The sequence below is a fragment of the Phragmites australis genome, chromosome 7, assembly GCF_958298935.1.
Source record: "Phragmites australis chromosome 7, lpPhrAust1.1, whole genome shotgun sequence".
In the NCBI taxonomy this organism is placed as follows: Eukaryota; Viridiplantae; Streptophyta; class Magnoliopsida; order Poales; family Poaceae; genus Phragmites; species Phragmites australis.
Window position 1 is genome coordinate 36,453,289 of NC_084927.1, and position 27,698 is coordinate 36,480,986.

The 27,698-nt window shown below is 44.0% G+C and overlaps 2 protein-coding genes across 2 annotated transcripts; both read left to right on the top strand.

Annotated features, from left to right (window-relative positions):
- The first annotated feature begins 3,694 nt into the window (after nt 1-3,694).
- LOC133923691 (auxin-responsive protein IAA33-like) lies at nt 3,695-4,838 on the top strand. Its single transcript, XM_062368977.1, has 2 exons — nt 3,695-4,323; nt 4,458-4,838. The coding sequence occupies exons 1-2, from the start codon at nt 3,935-3,937 to the stop codon at nt 4,543-4,545; spliced, it is 477 nt and encodes a 158-aa protein (XP_062224961.1). The 5' UTR covers nt 3,695-3,934; the 3' UTR covers nt 4,546-4,838.
- Nucleotides 4,839-11,699: 6,861 nt separating this feature from the next.
- Nucleotides 11,700-26,345, top strand: LOC133925134 (NADPH--cytochrome P450 reductase 1). Its single transcript, XM_062370986.1, has 18 exons — nt 11,700-12,282; nt 12,370-12,429; nt 12,521-12,597; nt 13,306-13,363; nt 13,439-13,522; nt 13,626-13,662; nt 14,190-14,259; nt 15,347-15,541; nt 15,627-15,719; nt 23,858-24,089; nt 24,179-24,262; nt 24,347-24,498; nt 24,876-24,972; nt 25,079-25,228; nt 25,314-25,391; nt 25,487-25,609; nt 25,719-25,832; nt 25,918-26,345. Exons 1-18 carry the CDS (start codon nt 11,983-11,985, stop codon nt 25,996-25,998), a joined length of 2,085 nt encoding a protein of 694 aa, XP_062226970.1. The 5' UTR covers nt 11,700-11,982; the 3' UTR covers nt 25,999-26,345.
- The last annotated feature ends 1,353 nt before the right edge of the window (nt 26,346-27,698 follow it).

Genomic DNA, 27,698 nt, shown 5'->3' on the forward strand with positions numbered 1-27,698 from the left:
AATTGAAGCATGTGGCTCAGTTATTAACTCATGTTAAGTAAAAGTTTAACATGCAAACACATATTTTTATTGTGTAAAACGTATCTTAAGAGAATCTTTAAAATTGATTTCACTTTATTTAGAGTTTTATTAATTTCTATATGATTTTTACAAAGTTCACAAGCATAAAGTGAATATGTTAAGAAAAAACATTGTAATTAACTTTTTTATGTCTACTATTATTTTTTCTACATAAATAATAGTATAAATAAACTAATAAAAGTGGTTTCACTAATTTTTGAGGTGTGATGGGTCAGTTATGAATTAATCTAGTCGCAACACATTTACACAATCCTGCATGTTACAATAACTAATTCATAAGTTCATGTATTTTGATAAGACATAGGATCATGTAACAAGACTAACAAAATTAGTTTCATGATTTTTGGATTAGCAAAGAGTAAACTATGCATTTAACTTGGTTTTAAAAAATACATTTTCTCATAGAAAATTTTGAACTTTTTTTATGAGTATTAATACTTTTATCATGTAGATCATATTATAAGGAAACCAACAAAATTTGTTTCACTTGATTTTAAGCTCAGATGAATTAGTTATTGATTTTACAAGATTGAGATAATTTTTAGGTTTTTTGTTAAACTTCACTGAAAATCGAGAAAACCGCTCGATAAATTCGAGAAAACCACTCGATAAATCGTAAAAATCGTTTGGTAACCGATCCAAACCGACCGGTTACCGAGCGGCTAAAATCGCGATTTTCCCCCCAAATTTTAAATTTTGCCAAATGAATTTTGTCCGATTTTTTTTTAAATTTTCGATCGGTTACCACGGTAATCGTAAATTTTTGGTTACCGGCCGGTATGCTGAACCATGCAAAGCATGTCCTTTCACTTCGTTTCTAGCCTTCCATAAGTTGAAAAGGAAATACTAGTGGAGAAGAAAGAAGCTTCAATCAACTGAACATTGTATATCAGCAAGGACGAGAAAACGCAGTGAATCTGAAGCAAGCCGCTAATCATCCCGTACATGAATTTCAGGGTGGGGGAAATGAAACCGGAAGACTACACCTGCAGCTTGATCGTCTCCCGAAGCCGAAGCAGACAGGCGAGCGACGCCCGCAACCCTTGCACAGTTGCACGTGCGGCGGACAGCGAAGACCGGCTGGCCGCATCGGCCGCGGCCGACGTGCGTGGCGCGGCCTGCGGAGTCTCCGCCTTGTCGGCCGGGCGCGAGAGGTCACGTCGTCGTCGCATTCCTCGGGTACACGCAGAAGAAGCGAGCACGCATTGCAGTGCAGTGCCGGACGTACTCGTCGGCCGGGCGTGATATGGATTGTTTGTCAGAGCTTTTTTATTTAAATTTTTTGAAGAAAATAATTTTAGGGAAATAATCTTCTATAATAAATTATATAAATATAGTGATCCGGTAGGGGAAGTGAATCAGCGTAAATTGGTTTTATAACTTTTAGTATCTATTTTATTTTATGTAATTATTTTTATAGAATATATCTGTAAGCTAAAAACTATAAACTGTTGTTTGAAATAGTTTACCGGTTTTACTCCAAGAGCATATCTGAGAGAGTGAACCTCTAAACCTCATCTTTAACTTGGAAGCTTCAAAGTCCTGCAACGCAGTGGAACAGCCAGCGCCCATGCCCGTATACGTACTTGGTGCAACTTAGCAGGAGTTTTGGTTCCTATACCCGTGCATTTTTTTTCTTTTTTTTTCCAACTTGGCAGGAATTGATCATGGGTAGAACAAGTATATTTAGCAAGATAAAATTTGACACGAGAGTAACAGCAGGTAACTTTGGAACAAAGCCAAGCCAGGGGTAGCTACCTGTATAGTATACTGCTAGTAGGTCGCTGAAGAGAATGTGCATGTGCGCAGCGCACATCGATCGGTCTAGGAAACATGCGGGCGTGTGGATGCATCATGCATGCGTTTTAAAGGCACTTCGCCGTTGCTGTTTGCGTGGATCCCGTGATGCAGAAAATTAAATATCGGGGTAGTTAAGCAGCAAAACCAAAATTAAAGAGCAAATCCCACTACGAACAGGTACCGTATCACATCGATATTATGTTGGTGTTACCGCTAATTCATTGCTCGTACAAAGGCAACCAATCCTCGCACGTATACATGCAGTTCAGCGCTGTTGTACAAAATGTGACTAGACTTTGCTCTAGTCATGAAGGCTCGTACTATTATAAAGCTACGATCGTCGATCGATGCGTGTACGTACGTGAACAGTCGATGCAAGCTGTCATCTCTACTGAAGCTAGCGCTGCAGGTACGTATTGTACATAGTAGCGAAGAAATACATACACCGTAGACCTGCACGTACGTACATAGAGCCAGCAATACGTGTACCTTGGTCGTCCCTTGGTACCTAATGAGAGATCTAAACAGAGATCGTGTGCAGTCGTGCTGCTACAGCACTGCTGCTGTATCCTGCAGGCTTTAGAACGGACTGCAAGCCGCAACTTGGGATCGAAATTAACTGCACGCGACCTCGGACGCACGTCGACCGTTCTACAGAGGAAGATGCCTGTGCACAGTACATGCATACGTGCGCCACAGCCAATCCGCTGGCGGTTCTGCCTCTGCGCGTGTTCGTACCACTCGCTGTAGATCGATCTGCGGGCGCACGGCTCTCCGGCCGGATCCACCCACATTTACGGCTCGCACTGCACCGCTCGATCTTGCGTGCGTGCGTGCGTGCGTGGACCGGCCAGCTAGTTATTGAAAGCTTCGTTTCGCCGAACAGGCAACCGCGCCACGGTACGGACCGGTGGCCCGGCCTGTCGAGCGAGATGTCGCGTTTCGTACGTGCGCGCGCCCATGCCGACGTGCGCGCCGGGGGAGGGGGCCAAGAGCGCGATAACCGACGAGGAGGGCATGCAGGGGGGAGCGCGAGATGCACGGTCGCCGGGCGAGACGGACGGCGCGGAAACGACCAGAGGAGGGTATGAATGATGTATTTTGATTGTCTATCTCTCCTCTTTATTGATTCTTTTATTTATTTTATAATTTTTTACCTATTTTTTAGCATAAATCTTAATATAAATACTCATCTTGATAAGTATTGCGTCCGTGGACTCTTATGAAAATTTCCCTTCGAGCCGTTCGGCAACCGCTGCGCGGTCGTGCCCTCCCCACCCCACGCGCGGAACAAACCCCCGCTTCTGTCGCTACCGGGGTGGTGGTTTTGGACCTGCTCGTGGCCAAGGCCAATCCCCAGAAAAACACGCGGCCATCGATGCCTGGCACAGTGCAGCGGGTCATGGCTGATCTGGGCTTAGTTTATGTGTGTGTCTCGGGTCGATCGACCGATCGCTTGCACTTTCTCTCCCTTGCAAGCAACCCAACACCCCTAGCTACTTACTGGCAATTCCGGTTGATCGATTTCAGTTCGGATACTACAATCAGGTGTCCAGCTCAATGTGTCTGTCCCAGGAACTCAATATAAGCCCTGTCTTTCAAACAGCTAGCGCTTGATCGATAACACAAAATGGATTGTGAAAGAGTTTTTTTAAAGTGGTTTATAGTTATTGTTTAGGCACTGTTTCGGACGTGACATATTTTCGAAATCCTTAGGAACTAAACTAGCATTTACGGAGGAGTACTATGAAAGCCATCGAAGCGGTTTGCGTGTACAGTTTTAAGTAAGCTCGGTATTAAAGGAGATACAGTTCTCCTTGATGTAACCCTAGCTTCTCAGTCCATACTCCATCATCTCCTCCTATAAATACTCGCACACTGCACCAGCAAAAAACACAACTAACCATCAAGAAAGAAGTGCTACACTTCGTCCACTTCCCGATTTCCCATCACTTCTCTTTCCAAACCCCTTCCTCTCTCCCTCACAACCGCTCACCACAAACTCCGGCGAGCTCAAGATCCATCGATCGATCGCCTCATCGTCCTCTCCACGATGAGCGGCGGCGGCGGCGCCAGCGCTAGCGCTAGCGCCAGCTTCGAGCAGCACCCGAAGCGGCGTCCCCCGGCGCCTGGGCCGTCGGACCAGCAGCAGCAGCGGAAGCTGCTGAAGCTGTCCGTGCAGGAGGACGACGTGGCCGCGGGCGTCGTGCCGCCGGTGACGGTGGTCCTGGACGGGCGCTGCATCTGCCACCGCGTCCACCTCAGCCAGCACACCGGGTTCCGCAGCCTCGCGGGCGCGCTCCGCCGCATGTTCGTCGACACGGACGCCGACGACGACGGCGAGGACCACGGCCTCGACCTCTCCAACGCCGTGCCGGGCCACGTCGTTGCCTACGAGGACATGGAGGACGACCTCCTCCTCGCTGGCGACCTCAACTGGAAGTAATAATAAACGAGTGATCAACTCCCAATTACAAATTCCTACGCCATATAATCTTTCCGCCATTCGAAAAATACAAAATTTAACTTTTTTTTTTGCTAAACCTCACGATTAGATTTTTGCCATGCTTTGCCAGGGATTTCGTCCGTGTCGCGAAGAGGATCCGGATCATCCCAGTGAAGCCATCGAGACGAAGGAAGCAATGTGGAGGGCTTAACAATTAGCTGCGCATGATTAATCATCATCACGTGTAATTAGTTATACCACACCTCTACTCTATTCTACTGCTGTGCTTCTACTGTGGGTCTCCTCCGTTTGTGTCTCCCCTTGTAGTGTTAAAGCAAATCAAGTTCTCGTCGCGGTCGATGTGTCAAGCAACTCAGTCAAATAACAGTTGTACGTGTGTGCAGCTCTCCGTGTCAACTCGTGACCCAAGTGTACCGTATCGCTCTCTCCCACGAGCCATGTCCTGTCCTTGACCTGATGATCAATCGAGTCGATGTGTTTGTTCTCGAAAGCGTTGGTTTGCTTGCTCGCCTCCGTCTTCGTGTGATGATTGGATTGGACCTGCCGATCGATGCAGTGATCGAACAACTGACTGACTGACTCCGTCGTGGTGGACAGTTGGGGTCTCCCTTTTGACGCCAACGCCCGCTTGCGTTGCGACTTCGCGAGCAGCGCCGGAAACAGTGAAACGGATTCACGTTGCCATCGCATCGTATCAGTACGGTACGGCGCGCGGCGTGAGCCATGGTTCGCGTGAAATCAAAGGCAAAGAAAACATTTCGTTTGGTTCAGTGTCGATCGCTAGTTGGCCGTCGCGGACGCAGCGAAGCCATCAAGGGGAAGGGAACTAATCTTCTTCTTTCACCATCTTATCTCTTTTTTTTCTCCTTATCTTGCAAAAATAGAGGAGGGGCCATAGGAAAGTGATAGCCGGTAGAGGGGGCATGACCCCAGATCCGCCGCTGCTAGCTGGTTTAGTCAGCATATGCAGCACGCCGACGAGGATGACGAAGACGTGGTCGCGAGATTCACAGACGCGCATGCAGATGATAGCCGATGAACCGGAATGGATGGCGACAGCCGACAGGGAGCCGTGGAGCTAGATCCCGGAGGAATGGCTGTCATCAACAGCTAGCGAGTAGCGTACCATCACTGCGTTACGTCGATGCGTCCCTGCCGCCATTATTTTCCCGGCAAAAATATAATGTAGCTGGGAGATAGTACAATGTGAAGACGATGGATCTGACGCGATGAATTGAAGGAATCGGATTTGCCACTGCTCGCTTGGTCAGCATGTTGGGCACGCGTCTGACAGCGCCACGAACATTGGAGCCGGGCCGGCGTAGGTGGCGGCCGGACTAAAAGCTAAGCAACGGATCGATATTCAGAGGAGTCAGTGCCGCGTTTAAAGTTGGGACTTGGAGATGTCATGACGCATGAGCTAGCTAGATGACTGCGAGCAGAACCATGCCGGAATTCGCCCGTGTTTTTAGTCCCCAGCCCAGTCGAGAGTCAATTTTGGAGGCCAGCAGAGAGTGAAGTCATTTGCTGATTTAGATGCAGGAATTCGACGCGAAGTGGTGACAGGTTCTCCATCTCCATGCGCGCGTCCGGAAATGAGCATTTTCAACTGGTTAGTGCATCATCTTAGGTGTACATTACAGCGTCAAGGATTCAAACCAAAAGCATTTTTGTTTTTGAGCTGGGATCCGAGCCATGTTGTCAGCCTGTACATGCAATCAGCGGGAGTAGGACTTGAATTTTTTATTTTTTTTTAATATTTGCAAAAGTATATGCGCATTTAAAAATATTCTACATCTAGCCGATACATTTAAAAATAAAGATGTCGTACTTCTAACGAACGACAGCATGAAAAATTAAAAAAATATTACGTTTTATTGCTCTCAAAATTCAAAACATTATCGAAATAGTCATAATTTTTTTAAAAAAAATGTATATAGTAGAGGGTACTATAATCTACCTCTCAAAAAAAATCAACTCAAGCCAATACTTTTACAATGAGAAACAAAAAAGATAAATTTCATTATACAAATCATATTTTTGTTTGAAATTTTTTTAAGAACTAGAACATAGTATCCTCTACAACATACATTTTTATATAATTTTTAATAACTATTTCTATAGTTTTTTAAAATTTAATAATAATAGAACGCAATATTTTTTGGCTTTTTTATTTTTTAAAGGTGCAAATATTGGAAAATAAAATAAAAAATAAAATAGATTCCGTAGGACTTGCTTTGCCATATGACCCGACAGTCCAGGTGTCACGCGGCCCACGCCAACTAACTGGACTGCCCAGGGAGCGTACTTTCGCAAGGCGTGGCCCATGACCAAGCGAGATCCTTCGTTGCATTCTGTTCACTGTTCAGTATTTACAACCAATAATAATTCACCTTCCCAAACAAACAAATAATTCACCGGGCCTTCGTCTAAAAATAATAATTCTCCGAGCATAGTCTGCACAAAGTCCGCATCCACTTTCAAATTCACGACTTCACCGAGCAGATTTGATAACATGGGTTAAAAAGAAGATGAGATAGTTTTCCTCAGAGAAAATGAGAGAATTTGAAAGAGGATGGTCAGCCGCAAGCGTGTGTAAGGTTGGTGTTCATCTGATTCTGAATACAGGAGATCGGCCTTCTGTCCATGATGACTGACGAAGATTGTAATTGCGTCAGAATTCAGAAATGCATACCGATCGAGTGACTGGTCTGTGCTGAATGAAATTGTGTGTAGCAGACGTGTTTCCACTCTCCCAAACGATCCAGAGGCAAGAACCATACGGTTGTTCAAAAACAGGGCCGACGATTGAGTTCGAATCTCTCACGACATGCTTGCTCTGACTAGTCGTGTTTTGTTATGACTCTTAATTCTGGAATGGAGAATTATTGATGTGGTTTATGCAGAGTGTCAATTGCACCGATAGATCAATTTATCACCCTTTTTTTCTTTCTCATAACAGTCAGGGCAAAGCCGAAGCGGACAATATAATTAAGAATATCCAATACCTAATCTAGTCTAAGTGTAATAATTAGGCAATCTGCTGTATTTACACGAAACCTACTTTACTATGCTTGGATATTTCGTATATGACCATCGTGTTATCCCAATTCAGAAATTGCACGTCTCGTGCATAACTTTCCAATTGCAGTTTACTGCAAATTTGATTTCCTTTCTTTATTTCATTTGGACTCTTATCTTCCGAATCAAAATACAGTACGAGAAAGCGGATGCAATTTAAGACACAGAGTGTCCAACAAGGCACGTAGGGCCAGTTTGGTTTGTGACCGTAGTTTGCTATAATTAAGGTTAGCTATATGTCAGAGTAGTGGCATGCTAATTTTGCGATAAAATTGAGCTATTTGGTTTGCTATCATGTATAAGGATCGGTGATATTCTAAGAGACGGATAAATTAGGACATTTAAAATTTTAAATGGCATCAAAAACTTTACAAGATAAACGTTGGAGCTTCACCTGTGGTATCGATGAAATAAATATCACCCTATTACACGTTAGAGCTTTACCGAGGATATGCTTCTAGTCGCTAAGACTTTCGGTCACAGCTCTTGAGCCACAAAGCCACCAAATCAAGATCTCAAACTATATGAGCCACAAAGACAAGGTATTATCACTAGCATCACTTTCGGTCACTTATTGTCATCTTCACTTTGGAGCTTGAGCCATCAAGATAGGTGTCTCCGCGTCCCTGTAGAAGTTTCTTGTCGCCACTCTACATCAAGTCGGAGGGTCAACAAGCTTGAGTCGTCAAGATCCAAGGTGCCGACGAATCATAAAGACTCTAGGATTTTAGTGTACCACTTAGTACACTCTAGGATCACTCCTTGATCCACTATCTAGACAGCAATATCTAGCAATAACTCTCTCTAGGTCTATTAGCACTAATCACTATATAATCTTATGCTTAATTATCTTTGATGATCACTTTTAAGTATTTTGGTGGCTTTGATGCCTTCTAAAGTGTATGTGACCTTCTCTAGACTTCAGCACCTTCAAATATCCGAGTGGGTGATATTTATAGTATCAAATCTGTCAACTAGTCGTTGCCCCCACGGCTCATAGAAATTATGAACACCGAATGATCCGGCATCAACAGAGGTATAAGCACCAGATCATCCGGTGTGTATATTCTCAGAAACTAGCCGTTGGGACTCCACTCAGAACCATCTGTGAACATTGGATATTCCAGTGTGTTCTTCACTTCATCATCGGACCATTTGACGTGTTGTCTTGAGCCCGATCGAGCCACTAAAATCTTATCTGCAAGAATTTCTCTGGTGTGTTGAACTTCTATGTGTTGGACTATCCGGTGCATTGACCTTGAATCTTCAACACTTGGAACCTTCTTTGTAATAAATCATAAGTCAAAATCAACAGTTGTAAGGACATTCTGAGTTATAATAGACTTTCTATCCTTAAACATGTCTTGCATGTGTGAAGGGACAAATGATGGTAAATGAGTATAATACAAGGCTCCTATGCAACCCTAAGACAAGATAAATGATGTTTCATTAGTCTAATACATCACTCACCTAAAATTGAGAAAGAGCTAGCTAAAGGAGTTTCATGATTATTGTACCTCAAAGTAAGGGTGAAATTTGCTTGGATTACTTATGATCTTTAGATGTGTGTCAATGATTATGATGTATATGAGTTCTCTAGCAAGCAGCACAAGTGCATCTAGAACGACATTGAAGTACATACTAACTGTAGTTCCATTATACAAACGATGTAGTCGTATTTCTCGTGAAATGTTTCTACTCGATATGGGGCCATATGTAATACTTTCTCGCTCACTCTTTCGCAATTCAGTCAAATACGAGTAACTGGCTAGGCACAAGGCAAGAGTAGCGAGTAACCTTTTCCTCCACATGTAGTAGTGATACCAGTAACTATAGTAATAATCAAAGAGTAGCTACTATCTGTTCTCCATCTAGAAATAGAAAATGTTATGAGAAAAATTATTCTGCACTGCTCTGCATATCAAATATTCTATCAGCACCTCTAATCATCGGATACTAGCATTCACCACCCAGCTACACATTTTTATGCATAACAAACCGATGCATCTATGGATAATTAAGATAAATTAACAAGGGGTATAATTTATTTACCTTAGAGTCACAATGATTTTGCAACTGAAATAGAGGGGTAAAAATATTTTGAAATGTCGCGCTCTTGGTCATGAGCATGTTTTTGTTCATTTACAGCAATTGTAGAGTTATGAGTTTGGTTTGAGGTGGTTGTTAGATTGATATGGTTCTTTATATATGTTATTGCTACGATTCCTTTTACATATATATTCAGTTGATGGTTATAGGTTAGATAGTTGTGTTGGTTAAGTCTAGATGCTCTCATATATTTTTGTCAAAATTTGTTTTTGCATATAAATTTACTTAACATGTAGTTGTATTCTTGCTAACATCCCAATTAATAATCATTGGAGTCAGATTATCTATAAGTATCATATATGGATTAATTATTGTGAGTATTTTCGTACTCACGCTGTTCTTTCAGGTGCTACCAGTCAGGAGGAGCTGGTTTTTGGCTACTTCACACCCATCGAGAGTGGTGACGGGCACGAGTAAGCAACTACTCGGAAATCGTGCTTCTGTGATAGAGTCTAAGAGCATATGGCTCTATCATCCTTTTGTTATTTATAGTTTCAACTTTTACTGTATAGTTCTTTTCTATCTATGAGTTGGTTAGTTTTAGTCTCCTCCTAACTAATTTTTTCATATAAATTATATGAAATTGTTTATGCTTAAGAACTTGTAATATAATTAAATTACTCGTTCTTTGTTAAGCTTTATTGTGATGTGATATGTTAGAAAGACATGTGTTTCGATCTTAAGCATAAAATACGTGTTGGGGCTATCAAAGCGGTATTCTGATTAATCATTGAAGTCGTGTTTAAGTAAATAATCGATCTAATGATTAATTAGAATACTGTTTGGACGATTTTTTACACAAAATAATATTCTAATGTTAAGATATGTAGCTATACTTTTAGGTGATTGAGAGATAAAAAGAAAAAAAAGACGATTACATTTTCAAGTATGTTGATAATTAAATTGCCTATTTCTTCAAATAACATGTTATGGACTATGGAGCGAACTTTGCTTCTATTGTTTCATTCTCTCCTCGAATTGTTCAACACCGCTTAATGTTGTGAACCCAACCTTTTATGATCGCGTCATGGCCCTTTCTTCAAGTAACTACGAGATATCAAGTACCAAATCCATTTATGTCTTTTATGTGTCTGTGTCTATTTTCCCCATAAGACATAACTTATCCGTTGTATTATTGGTCTTGTTTTTCACAACGGAGACTTATGAGTTTTTGCTAAAAAATAGTTTTTTACGGAAAGCTGCTTATAACTTATGCAAAAAAATTATTAGCTTTAAAAAAAAATTTAAGTTAATCAGCACACCATCTTTTTAAAAAAGTTACTCTCAGCCAACTTATTACTTTTAGTTTATTTAATCAGAAAACATATTTTCAGCTTTTCAAAAGACAACAATAAATTAGTCTATTTATTTCAGCTTATACCTTCTAAAAAGCAGAAAACATCAATAAGCTATGCCAAACAGATGAACTTTCTCTCGCCATAACTCTTTTTATACTTATCACCTTTTAGTTTATTTTTTCAGAAATCAGATTTTTAGTTTTTTCAAAAAACAACAATAAACCAACCTATTTATTTCGTCTTATACCTTCTGAAAAGGAAAAAAAAACATAAAAAACTATACCAAACAGACGAATTTTTTCTCGTCATAACTCTTTTATACTTTATGTTCTGATTTAATGCAAGAGATCTATACTCTACAACGTGTCACACATGTAATAGTTATGAATCATTTTTCACCGATGACAATACCTTTTATCCTCTTGTCACTCTCTTTTATTTGTTTGTGTCAGTCTATTTTATAGTTGTGTCACCCTCGTAACCGTTGACTTACTAAAACCTAAAACGTGAGATTTATCGCTCGAAGAAGGCCTCGCTAACTTTCTCCGGATTGACAACAAAACGCCCCTTCCAACGTTGGTATCAACCCTTTTCGTTTCTCCTTGAACTGTGTATTAACCGGCTGAACCTTTTATTTCCAATGAGAACCTACGTGCGCTCCAGATGCCGTGAACGTGAAAATCACAAAGGGGTAGATTCCTGCGGCAAAATACAAAAGCATGTGACACACTGTCGATGAACATCACCAACATGATCTGTAGCAATTTCACGGAATATTAAAATGCTCATTGTTTATGCGTGCCATTGTACGTTGGCAAACGCATCCACGACAGCTGCTGCTGCTGCAGATACCGCGGATCCCAGTTCAGTTCAGGCTTCAGACAAAGCCAATTCCTTCACCGATTGAAAAACCGCACGCTTTTGAGCAAAGCAGATCAAGATCGCGCAAAAGTTTGTTTTTTTTCTTGATATAAAAAAGCAAGCAGAAAAGGGCTCCTCCCGTCTCGTCTGTCGTCTCCAGTTAGGAGTAGCGAGCAGCAGCTGTTGGTAGGTGCACGCACCCCACCACCGCCTAGCCCCCCCCCCCCCCCCCTCCATCTCGTCTCCTCCCCACCCAAACCTTCGCGGCGGGGGAGGAAGCGAGCGATGGCGGCGCTGGAGGCGGCGAGGTCGTGGGCGGCGTCCGTCCTCCCGCCGGAGCTCGCCGACGCCGCGGGGGGCGACCCGCTGGCCGCGTTGGCAGCCACCGCCGCCGCGCTCGTCGCGGGACTCCTTATCCTCGCCGTCTGGTTCCGATCCGGAGGCGGCGCGCCAGCCAAGCCGGTCGCCACGCTGGCACGGCCACCGCCGGTGAAGGTCGATGCCGACGCTGACGCGGACGACGGCAGGAAGCGAGTCACCATCTTCTTCGGCACGCAGACCGGCACCGCCGAGGGATTCGCCAAGGTCGCTGTCCGATCGGATCCGAAAGCTTTGCCTGTGTTTAGTTTATTCGCTGCCCCCTTTTTTGACCGGATTCGATTATGTTTGCAGTCCATGGCGGAGGAGGCGAGGGCGCGGTACGAGAAGGCGGTGTTCAAAGTGGTGGATCTGGTAATTTTTCATGATCTGTATGCATATGTGTGTTCGATGCTAGCTTGGGCGTTGGTGTTGGGAATTTGAGAGATGTGTGGAACGTGTGTAGGATGACTATGCTCAGGAGGATGAGGAGTACGAGGAGAAGCTGAAGAAGGAAACTATCGTTCTCTTCTTCTTAGCAACGTGAGTTCTGTGTCGTGTTCTGATTCGTTGATTGGTGAATTGCGTATTTTGTCGCTTGCGCCTTATTCCACGATCCACCATCCTTTTGTTGTAAAGCTCAAGCAACCTGTGTGGATTGGTGAATTGCTCCTTTTGCCACTTGCACCTTAAATTCCATAAGCCACCTGCCTTATCTTGTAAAGCTCAAGTGAATGGCGCGGATTGGTGAATTGCGCTGTTTCTTGTGCCTTAATTCCATAATCCACATGCCTTATTTTGTAAAGCTCAAGTGAACTGTGTGGATTGTCTAGTTGCACTTTTTATAAGTTACTTCTTACTTAGGAATCCACCTGCATATATATATATATATATTTTGTAAAGCTCAAGTGAATTCTTGGTCCAGTCCTTTTACACGGTGCAGTACAAAATATGTGTCTGAGATCCCAAAGACACTTATGTTTCTATAACAAAGGGATAGTCTATGTGCCTTTAATTCTCCATTGATAACATGTTAGTTTAATGATATAGGCATTCATTTTTGTCTGAATTGGAGTTTGCTATGCAATTTCTGTTGCGGAGAATCAGCTCCATTTATCTTGGCTGAGTTCTAATAAACAGTCCGTTTTTTTCAAATTAAAACCTTATTTTCAGTAACAAGAAAGTAACAAACTTGGGCTAATTACCTTCCTTCTCCAGGATTTAGTGGCTAACTATATTCATCTTGTGCAGATATGGGGATGGAGAGCCTACTGATAATGCAGCAAGATTCTACAAATGGTTCACTGAGGTTTGTGAAGTCTCTGTAGTTTGGATGTGCTAACTACTATAATGCTTCTGACTTCTTTTTCAATGCTTAAACCAGGGGAAAGAGAAAGAAGTTTGGCTTAAGGATCTTAAATTTGGTGTCTTTGGCCTTGGGAACAGGCAGTATGAGCATTTTAATAAGGTTTGCTAGATTGAACTTGGATGTTATTGTGATTTGGATAAAGGCTGATAACTGATTAGTGTTCTCGTAATTGATTCTGGGCTTACGTGCATGGAAAATGTAGGTCGGAAAGGTGGTGGATGAGCTGCTACAGGAGCAGGGTAAGTGATTTACTCTACTTCCCAAGGAAAAAAGATGGAAACATAGAGCATTGGCATTAGGACACATTGCCCAACATAGCAGTTTCTGTCGCTAGGCAGTATCACATCCCAGATGTTTTGACTATCAACCTGAAAAACATTCTGCTGGAAACATTATCATTTATCTTTAACAGAAACACTTTGCACTTTTCCCATTATGCCTCTGTGGTAATGATAAAAATTAGCATGCATTGTTTTGTTCTGTAGCAAGAAAATTTATTTTGGCATAAGATTTTCCATTGTGCGAAACGCTTGTATTTTTCCCCATTAGCTGCCATGGTAGTCCTACTCAATGCTTTAGACCATGTTACAATGTATAAGTTTCTGAGCTGATTGCACGGTATGATCAACCATTCATTGTTTCATTTAGTACATTTGTGTATCCAACTTTTGTTGATGATGAGTGCAATGGAGTGAATTACTATTTTTTGTTTCATGCTTGTGTGGTTTTATCCTTAGGCTTGACTTGTGATTTCTTTTGTGTCTAGGTGGGAAGCGTCTTGTTCCTGTTGGCCTTGGAGACGATGATCAGTGCATTGAAGATGACTTCACGGCATGGTATGAAAGCCACAGTGATATAATCTGCTGTACATTGCCTTCTCAGTAGTAGATATTTATCATTAACTAGTTGCTGCATGCACAGAATCCATGCTTGAGTTCTTGTTCTTGGTGTTCATTGGTTCCTTATGTGGTTATGTGGATACGGAGCAAAAGTATCTTTGACCTACTTGTAACCGGGAGTTTGTTTTTGGTGAATCTAGATTCGAAAAACAAATGTCCTTACTAAATCATGATGCAATAAAGTATATACTGAACAAACTTATGTGTTGTTTATGCGTGGTATATACATTTATTTAGCTTTCCCTTTTGCTATAATATATTGCTGCTAAACCCGCCTTCCTCAATTGTGATCATACAAAATATCAGATGTTTGCTGAGATAAGTATACTAATGATGATTTACTTATTTTGTTACATATTTACTTGCAAACATTCAGTCTAATTAATTACTGTGCAAAGTAGTAAAGGTGTTTTAAAAGAACTTCCATTTTGCCACTTGTGAACATTTCAACTGTTTGATAATGCCCCTTTTGTAGAATAATAACAAACATTTTACTATCTATGGCAAAGAATTGTTTTCTACAACTAACTAAATTCAATACTGCAGTGTAACAGAGAATACCAAAATAGCCGTAAGCATACCCATTATCATTTCTTTATAATCTTTTCATGTGTGGGTATTAAAATGAATAGATGATAGTATATTGATTCTGACAATAGCATCCAATTTGACTCATTCTAGTTCTAGCCCATAGATTCTGATATATACCTTGAACCCTCAACTAAAACGATCATGCATTTGCAAAAGCTTAACTAAGACATGAATATTTGATGCACCTAGGCAAGCATTCTGCTGATGTTTTGCATTCAGAAATGAACATGTCGTAAAATTTATTATGTTTGTCGTGGCCTATTAGTTATATAATACATATTGTTTATTATGATTTCTTGTCAGATATTAATTCATCCTTTGGTTTATGGAAACATGCTGACATATTCTGTAAATGCCAGGTTATATTTGTAATGTGGTTGGAATTATAGCGTGATTGAGAATTGTTCCTTTGTTTTCTTATTATCATTTGTAGGAAAGAACTAGTGTGGCCAGAATTAGACCAACTGCTCCGTGATGATGATGACACAACTGGTGCATCGACTACTTACACTGCTGCTATTCCTGAATACAGAGTTGTATTCATCGATAAATCTGACCTGTCATTCCAAGATAGATCATGGACACTAGCCAATGGCAGTGGTGTTATTGATGCTCACCACCCATGCAGGTATTTGAATGTTGGAACAATTTGCAAGCATCTTTCTTTTTGTCAATTAGAATTTGTCTTTACAGTATACTAAATTAATTTCTAGGTCTAATGTTGCTGTTCGAAAGGAGCTCCACAAACCTGCTTCAGATCGCTCTTGTATTCATCTGGAGTTTGATATTTCTGGCACTGGTCTCGTGTAAGTTTCTTGATCTCTGTGCTCTTGTTCCTCTTACATCCTGTAGTTTGGGCTATTCATACTGCATCTTATCTGTGTCCACTGGTTGCCCCTGTGAAAAAGATGTTTTTGTTTTTTTCTGCTTCATTAGGGATAATGATGTGTTTCCATTGGGCACTATTCACAGTACCGAAACCTTGTACATACATGCATAATTCAGTCTACCCAGTAGAGTGTCCTATGTTAGAAGATTTATTACGACTTGTGAGCCTAAAAAATCTGCTGCTGGTACTACAGCTTTATAACTTTCTGCTGAAGCGAAATGTGACCTGTACTGTATTTTAATTAATACACCTTGTGCTCATATGTACACACTTGAATACTTACTGTTTTTTAAAGAAAAAAAGAGCAATAACAATGGCTAACTCTTTTGGTCTGTAGCACCATTCTATTGTAGAAAATGTAAATAGTTTGCACTAAGATACTGCATATATTCATCAAAGTATGCACCGATGAGCAGAATCTCAGAAGGTCCTTTAATATTTCCACCATAATAAACTAGGAAATATTTCGGTTTTTAGGAATTAGAAATGAGTAATAGAACAATTTGTTGTACTACAGGGATTTGCATATTCCATGTATTGAGATATTCAGGTTCCTAAACAGCACTTAGCCATGTTAATCTTGGGTCTTTCATACTTAGGAGTGACTTGGATCATAGTGCAAAATAATATGAATATGATGTTCTTGCACTGCATGCATTCACCACCTAGCTAGTCATTATTTGGAATAGTTTTTTTCTCTCTCGAACCGGCAGGAGAGCTGCCCGTCATTATATTAAGGAGGGAAAAGAACAAATAAAACACTACACAAGAACCCACACCCCATGAGCACAGGATCTAAGAATACATACGCGCCAAAGAAATAAAAGAACGACCTATACACCGACAGACTTGAACCAACAAGTGGCTCAGCTCACTGGCGCCAGCAGAGCATCAAAGAGCTAACTCCTCGTGGATCCTATGGAGTAACTGTGGAACATTAGGGGTCCTTCCCTCAAACACACACTCTTTGCGATGTTTCCAAAGGAGCCAAGCTACCAACATGACCAAAGAATGGAAGCCTTTGCGTCTACGGGTCTCCACCACCATGGTCGCCTCGAACCACCAGCTCTGGAAGGATATAGAACTTTGGTTCAAAAGACCTGCCGAGCAAAAACACATCCAACAAGATGTGTGATGGTCTCATGCATCTGATCACAAAGTGGACACTTGGATGGATGAGACAAGCCCTAGCGCGCAAGGCGATCAGCAGTCCAACACCGATTGTGGCACGCCAACCAGATGAAAAAATCTGCTCGAGGAGGCGCCCAAGATCGCCATAGCCGCTGCCAAGGCTCAATCCCAACACTGCCATGAAAAAAGGCCATGTAGGCCGATATGGAAGAGAACAAATCCGAGGCCGAGGCATACTAGAGGTGCGAATCCTCCACATCATTATGTAAATCCACCTTGGACAGGAGCTCCCAAATCTGAAGGAATTCCTCCAACACCTGGACCGAGATGAAGCCTTTGATGTCATGGATCCAAGTATTGTTGTGAAGAGCTTGTCTGACAGTCCTTCCCTTGGCGATGCATTTGGAACTTTAGATACCAAAGCATGAGTATGAGGCGCTAGAACCTCTAGAGATTGACCCAACAACCAACAATCACTCCAGAACTTAGTGTTGTTGCCATTATTGACCACTGTTGTGACCATGATGGAGAACATCGTCGAGGCATTTCTTGGCACAGAAGAGCCGTAGAGAGCCCAAGAACGGGTTGGATCAGTTTTCTGAATCCAAAGGCATTTCAAGCATAGTGCCCAGCTGAGAATTTCAAGATTGTGAATGCCTAACCCTCCCAACTCCTTAGGCCTACAAACCTTCGACCAAGCTAGTAGACAGTGTCCACATTTGACGTCCTTGCGCCCTTTCCATAAAAAAGTTCGTCTTCTTTTATCTATGGCCTTGATCACCCACTATGGGACATCCGAGAGGGGTAACCCGAGATAAGTGCAAGGGAACTCAGCAATGGTACAAGGCATAGCGTCCCTCACAATGTCGATGTCAGGCGGAGCACATTGAATTGGTGTAGCAGAACACTTGTGAATGTTGGTCTTTAGGCCAGAAATTGCCCATGCTGCCACTCCAACAGAACAGTCAAACCCCCAAGTTTGCTTTCTTCACCCATGTCTATCTCCTTTCTTGCTCAGCTCGACTTTCCGCGCATCTTTTGTTCTTTCCATTGCTTGAAATGATTGCAACTACGAAGAAACGACGAATCCCAACATGACATCCAATTGGTTCTCCTCGGATTCCAATCCAATCTCCCAATCAGTGAGAAATAGACGGTCGGATGAGATCTCGATCGTGAGACTGCCTGTTGAACACCTGATGGCACCTTGCTTTGACCTGAGCTATGCTCTTTCAAACTCTTGTTTTTCTAGCGAAAGAACGCAACCTGACGTTTTTGTCTAATTCTTCAATTAATGTAGCCAGACGCATCGGGAAACCGTATCCAAGCTCTGTGCCTAGTCTGAGCTCTTTGGACTTTTCAAACTTAGCGAACTGAACATGCTAAAATTTGCTTGACCATCTCAAGATCCTCATAGGTAGGCCTCAAGAACAGAACCACGTCATCGGCATACTGAGAGACACGGTGGCTGACCCGTCTAGAAGAGAGTGGCTGCAGCAGTCCCTCGTCGTCCGCCTTAGCAATAACCAAGTTCAAAACATCCATGACCAAGATGAAGAGCATCGGAGAGAGGGGATCTCCTTATTGTAGTCCTCTTCTATGAATGATAGTGTCCCCAGGATCACCATTAAGGAGAATACGAGTGGTCAATGAGGAGAGCAGGCTGCAGAGCGTGTTCCGCCAGCGCACTCCAAACCCTAAATGATGTAGAATTTCCAGCAGAAAACTCCACGAATGAGGCTTATAGGTCGATAATCCTTCACTTCTTGGGCATCTCTTTTCTTCGGAAGCAACGCTAAATAAGCTGAGTTTAAGAGGTCCAATTTTCTGGAATCCCCCCTCTTGAGAGCAGCCATGGCTTCTACAATGTCATCCTTAATTATATGCCAACAAGACCGATAGAAAGACCCCGTAAAACCGTCAGGGCAGGGGGCTTTATCCCTCGGAATAGACTTTATACCAAAGCTCATCCTCTGTGATGGGATCATCTAGAGCCGAAAGGTCCTAGGCAGGCTAATAGAAGGATGTGAGTTTGAAAGTTTCAGCACGTTCCTCAACCGTCCCATGTTGTGCATTGAAGAAATCCAGCACCGCCTGGTGTTTCTTGTGCTAGCCTGTCATCACATGATCTCCGACCCGTAGCCTTGCTATGAAGTTCTTTCTTTTCCGGTGGCGAGCGTGAGTGAAAGGAGGTGTCGGCATCCCCCTCCTTGAGCCAGCAGATATGCGAACGGAGACGGACAATCATTCGTTCGAGAGAGGTGAGGTTAAGGCTCTGCTTCTTAAGCTCACGACGGAGCCACTCCTCCGAAGATAGATGTCGAATCCTGCACAATCTCCAATTTATGCAAAATCTCCTTCGCCCAGAACAATTGGGATTTGATGTGGCCTGTGGATCTCTACCCCCAAGATTGAAGCACTTTGCTCACCTTTCCGTACTTGATAGAAAGACACTCAAAAGGGCCAGAAGCTCCCACAGGTGCAGACCAAGCCGCCTGCACAACCTCTAGGAAACCATCAAGTTTTGGCCAAAGGCTTTCAAAATGGAAGCGTCGTTTGCCATGAGTATTGTCCTGCGGTCCCAAGATGAGAGGGCAATGATCCGAAATCAAGGTTGCCGAACTTTGAAGAAAGTCCGACAAAATGCAATCCTAGTCAGCCATACAGAAAATGCGATCAAGCTGCACGAGGGTAGGAGCTACCCTTTCATTTGACCATGTATACTTCCGGCCAAGCAGAGGGATCTCTTGAAGCCCGACATCATCAATAAAACGACGGAATCGCCCCATCATGGCTTGGTTAATGTTGGTGTTGTTTTTGTCTTTGACCATGTAGATCAAATTAAAATCCCCAGCTACCATCCATGGCCCATGGCAAAGTGCACGGACGTCGCGCAACTCACGCAAGAAATGGATCTTCTCTCCATCTAGATGGGGACCGTAAACGCCGGTTAACCACCAGCTAGGCCTGTCAGCTGTGGCAAACTGCATCGAGGCTGAGAAAGTGTCGACACGCGACGCTAAACTCTGACAGACCGAGCTTTTCCAAGCAATCAAAATACCTCCGCAAGTTCCATCAGCCGGGAGGGAGACAAACTGATCAAACTCAGCTCCAAGCGCCTAAAGAATGTGACAAAGAGTAACTTGCTCAAGCTTCGTCTCTTGGAGACAAACGATGTTAGCACGAGAAGTATGAACGACCTCATGGATAGAATCTCTACGCGCCCTTTGGTTAAGGCCCCGAACATTCCACACCAAGATTTTTGAAAGGCCCATTGGAACAATAACAGAGACGACCAAGAGGAAGCCAATTACACCGATGAAGAAGACTCCTCCAATGTGCTTTCCATCTCTGGGATAGTCCAGCCAAAAAGGGTTGCAAGAGCCGCAATGTGCTCATGGACTAAAGGCCGCTCGAAGAATTTGGCATATCGCCCCAGGGCTTGAACATTCACCCGAGCATCGTCCACGAGAAGCCCGAGCTTGCGGAGGATCTCCGCCAGCTCGCGCTAGCCTACAAGAACACGAGCACCTCGGCCAACCTAGGCAAGATGTGCACTTCGCCTAGGCTGAGATTTGGGAGGGGGTTTCTTCTGATGCATTATTTGAATGATAGGTCTCGTGACTAAGCCATCAACCGGTCGGGTTAGACAATCCAAGAATGTCATGCGGCCATAGGCTGGGGACTGCAAGACGCGCGGGTGGTAGAATCACCGGTTCGGCCAAGGCCCTTGACCCTTCTCGAATAGAAGATGGAGCACTCCCTGGGCTTGTAAACAGTGGACACGATCGGCTTAATGACACCCGGCATATCAACAGGCGTTGACAAAAGCGGGGCAGATGGCAGCACCGAAACTGCCTCATCCCCGGGGGTTGCAGGTCGGGGCGGGGCCGAAACACCGACAGAAGCACCAGTAGACAAGGAGAGTAGTGTCTAAGGTTGTTCCAGCACAACAGCTAAAGGGATGGAAGCAGCAAATGTACCGGCGACCGTGGAGGAAACGTGAGCATCGGGGCCAAATGAGATGTAATGCGGCATATGGACTTTGTGCGAGTAGGTGGGAACAACAACCACCGCGATAGATGCAATGTCATTGAGGAACTCGGGGCATAGCTTACAAGCCGATCGTGCACATACCGTTGGGGACTTAGGTGACTGGACCATAACCACCGGAGCCGTCGGAGCGTGAGAGGAAACGCCACCGTTGACAAAGATGCTGGCGGGCACCCATGAACTGGTGCCAAACCCGAAGGGGTCGACGCCGAACCATCGGCACGAGGGGAAACCGGAGCAAGGGAAACGCCCCCATTGTCATGAGCGCCGTGAAAGCCACCACCAGAGCAACTTACGTTGCCGACGGTGGATCCGCTATCCACAGTAGACTCAAGCACGTCGGTTGTTCTCGTACATTAACGTCGGTCTTGATCATCCGAAATAGAGAGGGAATGTGGCTCCAACGGAACAGTGAAGTTGACAACCTCCAACTGGACTAACTCGGTCGGATAAACCAAGGTCCTCATGCAAAGCATGCCATCAGGAGATCCAAACACCACCGGCTCGGTGATCTGTATATCCACGTGAGAAGGGATTAGCGTAGGATCCACCGTCCAAACAGACTCGGAAGATGGAGAGATCTGAACGAGCAGCAGGCGACGGATGCAGACCTTGAACCCAATGTAAGGGCAGAGGAGTTGCATCGCCGTCTCCAGGCCCCAAGCATGGGCGGGGACGCCGTGGAGAGAGAGGTCGACTCTGTATGCTAGGGAGCGCCTTGTTGTATGCGGCAGCCGCGACCAAGGCTTGGCAAGGAGGCTGAACTGAGGAGTGTGCACCGGTCTCCTGTTGTTGACCACAAGCCCGACAGCCTGTTCATCTGGTAGCAGAAGCAGAAAATCCTTTGGCCTTGAATGGTGAATGGATAGCAGGTCAGCGTATAGGTTGAACCTAGCCGTGATTGCGATAGCATCTTGTGGCCAGACCACTGGTCGGTTGCCTATCATAGTCACAATGACTGCGCGATGTAGATTAGTGTTAGCATTGTCGATGTTGTTGGAGCGGTGAATCACGCAGAAGGGCACCCGAACATTGGGATCCCCAGAGATTGGACCAGCTGCGCCATCGGTGAACGCATCAGAAGGGTCTGTGAAGGCCGACAAACGGCCATCACCCGAACCAGGAGGTGGTGGGGCAATCAACGCCGAAGAAGAACGACGACGCCACGGACGACGACGCTTGCGAGCACCACGTCCACCGCAATCCCCCTGACCACCTGGCTGCGAGGGATACCCAGATGGCACCACAGCGCTGAAAGAGGGAGACGGGGCCTGTAGAGGTGCTGTCGAGATCCGACGCCAAGCAGAAAGGTGTTTCCCAATGGCTGGGGCGGCAGGCGCCATGGAGGATGACGCAACACGCCGACGTGGGCATTCCGCCAACTGATGACCAAGAGACTGACAACGAAAGCAACGAGCTTGCAAGCGGCAGGCAGCGGCCTGGTTGTCCAACGCGAAGCAATTGAAGCACTTCCCCCTGAGATCAGTAGGCATAGAGCGCAACGGCCACCGAGGGGGATGAAGGCGCTTCTCTTCTTGCCAACCACCTTCAGCCACCAGTTAGCATTAGGGCCGTTGTCCATGACGGGAGTCCGGAGAACCTCCGAGCGAACGGGATGGCCGGCGACCGGAGACACAGGGGCACGGAGTGATGCCAAGGCGATAGCAGATGGATGCTGGGAGACCGAGGCAAGCACCGGAGCCCTTCCCTTGATGACGATATCCTTGAAAGAGGGCCGTGGCGAGGTGTCAGGACATTGCGCTGACGACAGGCTGTCATCCAACCAGCGGAGTTCCTTGGATCGGCCCACCGGAACGAATGGCGGTGCCGACGGCGAAAGCTGGGGCTTGGGGGGATGCTCGAAGGGAGGAAGGGGAGGCCAACTCGCGAGAGGGAGGGACGGCCAGGGGAGAGGCCGCCGGGTCACGAGCAGAACTCGGGGCGCGGCTGGCGGAGGGATGCGAAGTGTTGGGAGGGAGGGGAGGGGCGGAGGAGTGGATTTACGGGCTGGATCTGTGGATTTAAGATGGGGATTTGTGGGGCTTTGGCTAGATCTAGGTGGGGAGCGGAGGATCGTCGTGGAGGCGGACAAGTCTCCGGAGGCTCCCATTCACCACTAGATCTCTGAATAATCGATAGTTGGCATAGTTTATGTCAGCCAGCCAAGAATGGAGGTCCTGCTTGCATGGTTTGTGGCACCATTTACATGTGGCAGTCATCATAACGGAGTAGCATTGGGATATGTTAGGTTCTGGTTGCTAGCTGGAACTGACCTCATTTTTGAGCTGGAAAGTTGACTCGTACTTTTGTAGCATGATAGTATGGCAGTTGGTTTATACACCAACATATGGTATGATTGAGACGAGCTCCATCCATGTCGGACATGATTTTGAGACTCGGTACCATGACAGTCACATTGATGTAGCAAAGTTAATTTGCGCAACAAATAAACCTCAATGATAGGGACAAAGCAGATTGTTAAGAGTCCAATAATGCTTCCGGTAGGTTGACTAATTTATTTGGTTTTGTGATAGTAAATCATGTTGTTTCTTTCTGTTTGATCGCATTTGAGATGATGAGTTAGTCGCAGTTCTTATTCCATGAGACTCAAATGAAAGAAGGGGCCTGTACTTATTTTATTTGAGTAGTGATCAGTAAGTCAAAACCTTGTACTCATTGCTACATCAAACCATTCCTTTTTCTTTCAACCTCCTACCAACTTCACAGGCTTGCTGTATTGATTGTTGCATAATATTTTGTATTCCAACTTTCTTATGTGACGTTGTGACGGTCCAGATATTTTTGTGCAAAGTGTGAATGGAAGGATTTTCCCTGATTTATGTCAGTTTGGATTTTGAAAACTTGTTTCAGGTATGAAACTGGAGACCATGTCGGTGTATATTCAGAAAATTCTGTTGAGACAGTGGAGGAGGCTGAAAGGTTACTTGGTCTTTCTCCAGATACTGTCTTTTCCATCCATGCAGATGCAGAAGATGGCTCTCCTCGTAAAGGGGGAGGTTCCTTGGCCCCACCTTTCCCATCTCCATGTACCTTGCGGACTGCACTTTTACGATATGCTGACCTACTCAATCCACCGAAGAAGGTCCACATGAGCTCTAACCATTTTCTATGAACTTTTTTTTCTTTTCTTGTGATCATATGACCAATCCTTGAATGATGTGTTCATCTCAGGCTGCTTTGCTTGCTTTAGCTTCTCGTGCTTCTGATCCAGCTGAAGCTGAACGGCTTAGATTCTTGGCTTCTCCTGCTGGAAAGGTTGTTGCTATTTCGGAACCCCCATTTTTTATGCCGTTTTAAGTGGTATTTTTCCTTTGCTGACTAGTAGACTTGTGTATGCAGGATGAGTATTCTCAATGGATAACAGCTAGCCAGAGGAGCCTTCTTGAAGTTATGGCTGCATTCCCTTCAGCTAAGCCCCCTCTGGGAGTATTTTTTGCAGCCATAGCTCCTCGTCTGCAACCACGATACTACTCAATATCATCATCTCCAAAGTAAGTATTTTCGTATACCTGTCCGTTTCTTCCATTTACAAACCTTGTGTACAAGATTGAACAATAAATTTGCTAAAGAGCGCTTTGTGGGGGTCCAGTGTTATAAGATGATGGTACAATTGTTAATTAGGAAAGCCATGTGTACCTAGCTCAACATTAGTATTCCAACTCCAAGTCTCTAACATTGTTTCATTCCATCCATCATTAAACATTTTAATTTTATACAATGGACACCAGCTAAGCTCAAGACAATCAATTTTTGTATGTGATCACATTGGACTGTCTGGTTCATCACGGCATACCATATTATGCTTGAGGTTGTGGTATGTACCTTTGGTAAGGGGAGACCTATGACAACTTAAATGCCTTCTCTGCAGGATTGCTCCCTCCAGAATTCATGTAACATGTGCATTAGTTTATGGGCCTTCACCAACAGGAAGGATCCACCAAGGAGTTTGTTCGACATGGATGAAGGTAGGTCTCTTGCAACATTCTCTTTTTGGCATAAAGCCCTTCAATTAACTGCAATAAGAAAGTTTCCTACAGTTTGATTTAACTTCCTTGGTCATCTGCCTGGCAGAATACGATTCCATTGGAATACAGTGAAGAATGCAGTTGGGCTCCTATCTTTGTTAGGCAGTCAAATTTCAAGTTACCTGCTGATCCGTCCACTCCAATTATCGTGATTGGTCCTGGGACAGGGCTTGCACCTTTTAGGGGCTTCTTGCAGGTTTGTTTTGCCAAGGAATCCCGCAGGTGTAAATCTGCAATTTCTGCTTGAGATTGCCTAGTGTAACTTATCCCCTTCTTGCCAGGAAAGGTTAGCTCTGAAAGAATCTGGAGTGGAACTGGGCACTTCAATTCTCTTCTTTGGATGCAGGAACCGTAATATGGTAAGGATCGCTGGTTATTGAAACATACATGTTATGGCTGTGTTTCGTAACTTTAGATGGAACATTGGAACTCAATCTGAATGACCAACCTGCAGGACTACATATATGAAGATGAGTTGCAAAATTTCATTCAGGAGGGAGCACTTTCTGAGCTAATTGTTGCCTTCTCTCGTGAAGGACCAACGAAAGAATATGTGCAGCATAAGATGGTGGAGAAGGTCAGAGACGCTCTACCTCTTCTTTTACATAATACTTCTCATTTATTTCATACATACAACATCCCTTACATGGTTGAGCTCAACTAGATTTGCTTCTCTTCGTTACCAGGCCACAGAAATTTGGAACATTATCTCACAGGGTGGTTACATATATGTGTGCGGTGATGCCAAGGGCATGGCTAGAGACGTACATAGAGTTCTTCATACAATAGTTCAAGAACAGGTAAACAAAGGCCTCGATTCATCAGTTGAGAGATGGTGAAAAACTGTGTTCTAGTTCCTAATGCTGCTTTTGTATTTTATTTCAGGGATCGTTGGATAGCTCCAAAACTGAGAGCTATGTAAAGAGCCTGCAGATGGAAGGTAGGTACCTCCGTGATGTATGGTGACACCGTCAACCATATAGCTCTAGCGTGTGGAAGTGAAGTTGCCTTGCCTGTATGACAACCCAATCGTGAATTTTCAATGCGAAGCGTGCCATTGATTAGAAATTGAAATGAGTTGATCAGTGTAATTCTTTGACATCTAACATGGTTATAATATTTATTATTTGGACGGTGGGAACTGGGGAGAATAAGTGCTGTTGTAGAATTGTAGAACTTAAAATTGGTGTGTCCCCGATAACTTTGTAGCGAAGGGGATATATCATACAGTTCGAGATGAGGACACTGTGTACATTAGAACGCCAAAAACAAATTTTGCTTATGGTTTTATAAAGACATGATGTTAGGTACAATCATGCTTCCTGTTCTGCCCAGGGAACTGGAGTTGCTGCCTTTGTTTTCCTCGCTTTTCATCTTGGTACATCAGCGATCTTGCAGGAACAACGCCGGAGACGAACGGCGTTGCAACTGAGTGCTTAGGAGAAGGAACGGACCGAAAGGCCGAAGGGTAGTAGACTTCGTTTACAGGTCGCCTTCGGCGAGCCCAAGGCAACTCTCGCGCCCGTCTCCCCCTGCGTTATAATACTAGTTCAACATCTCATATGAAAATGTCGAAACGATACATTCGAAAATCTTAAAAATCTCCTGCAACATGGCAAAGAGAATTGCATGTGTGCTGGCATCCCATGTCCTCGCCACAACCATTTTGCTTTACAAGATATTTTGGTTGTTTTTGCTGACCATATTTCGATAGACGAGAACCCCCTTAGTGTCAAACTGTCACTCAAGTTTTATACAGCCAAATTATATGCACTGACATGGTTCAAGAAAAATGCTTGTCCGGCACTGGTTTGGTGCTTCAGAAGTCCTTCCACGTGCTGAGAAAATCAGGCTGCACGAGAACTACAGGCGACAACACCATTGTGATGCTCATGGGGAGACCTGTGAGCGCATCGAATCCACAAAACTACTAACTCGAACAGTCGTACCGAGACATGCAGTACGTAGTATGGGGAAGTACTAAATTACTTAACCGGGCCTCGATGCCAAACAAGTGTGCGTGGGATATCTTCGTAGAAGATACATACATGGTGCCATTCCAAGAAAGTTATAGCTGACCCTGGACATGGCCAAGCATGTTGCAAACATATGCGTGGATACACGCATAGTACGTACTACTTTTCGTACTTGCGAGCAAGGAATTGTCATCGAGTTCCATGAACTGACATTCGTTGGTATACTATCTCTTATCTTTTTTACTTGTCCTTTAGATAATAATTCGGTCCCAAATCTCCAATACAGGCTTTTAACCGTTGGTTTTTTTAAGTATTTCTTATTCAAAGTTAGTATTGAAAATATAATTATTTGAAAGTATGTTTCATTCCAAATATACTAATATCATTTTAAGTGACAAATCTTTAATACTTTTATGTATATTAATGGTAAAACTTTTTAAATGTTGACTGCACGTACATCTAGATATAATCTATTTGTAAACAAATGGAGTAAGTGCAGGGTTCAGACCTGAGAGATATAACTCTGTTTCTTTTGAAGAAAAACAATGCGTTCCCGTTATAGCACTGTTCTGCGGTTAGCTGAAATACGATGCTGGATAGTAGCCTTTCTGCCTTCCGGGCCTACAATAATCTCATGATGCGAATCATGACTCAGGCATTACCTACGATCTAGCTAGTCTGACTCCTGTC

Excerpts from the sequence above, each read along its gene's own strand:
- LOC133925134 (XM_062370986.1), top strand. The coding sequence starts at position 11,983 with ATGGCGGCGCTGGAGGCGGCGAGGTCGTGGGCGGCGTCCGTCCTCCCG. Across the intron at positions 25,229-25,313 it reads CTTTTAGGGGCTTCTTGCAG|GAAAGGTTAGCTCTGAAAGA; the intron begins GTTTGTTTTGCC and ends CCTTCTTGCCAG. Across the intron at positions 25,392-25,486 it reads GATGCAGGAACCGTAATATG|GACTACATATATGAAGATGA; the intron begins GTAAGGATCGCT and ends ACCAACCTGCAG.
- LOC133923691 (XM_062368977.1), top strand. The coding sequence starts at position 3,935 with ATGAGCGGCGGCGGCGGCGCCAGCGCTAGCGCTAGCGCCAGCTTCGAG. Across the intron at positions 4,324-4,457 it reads GCTGGCGACCTCAACTGGAA|GGATTTCGTCCGTGTCGCGA; the intron begins GTAATAATAAAC and ends ATGCTTTGCCAG.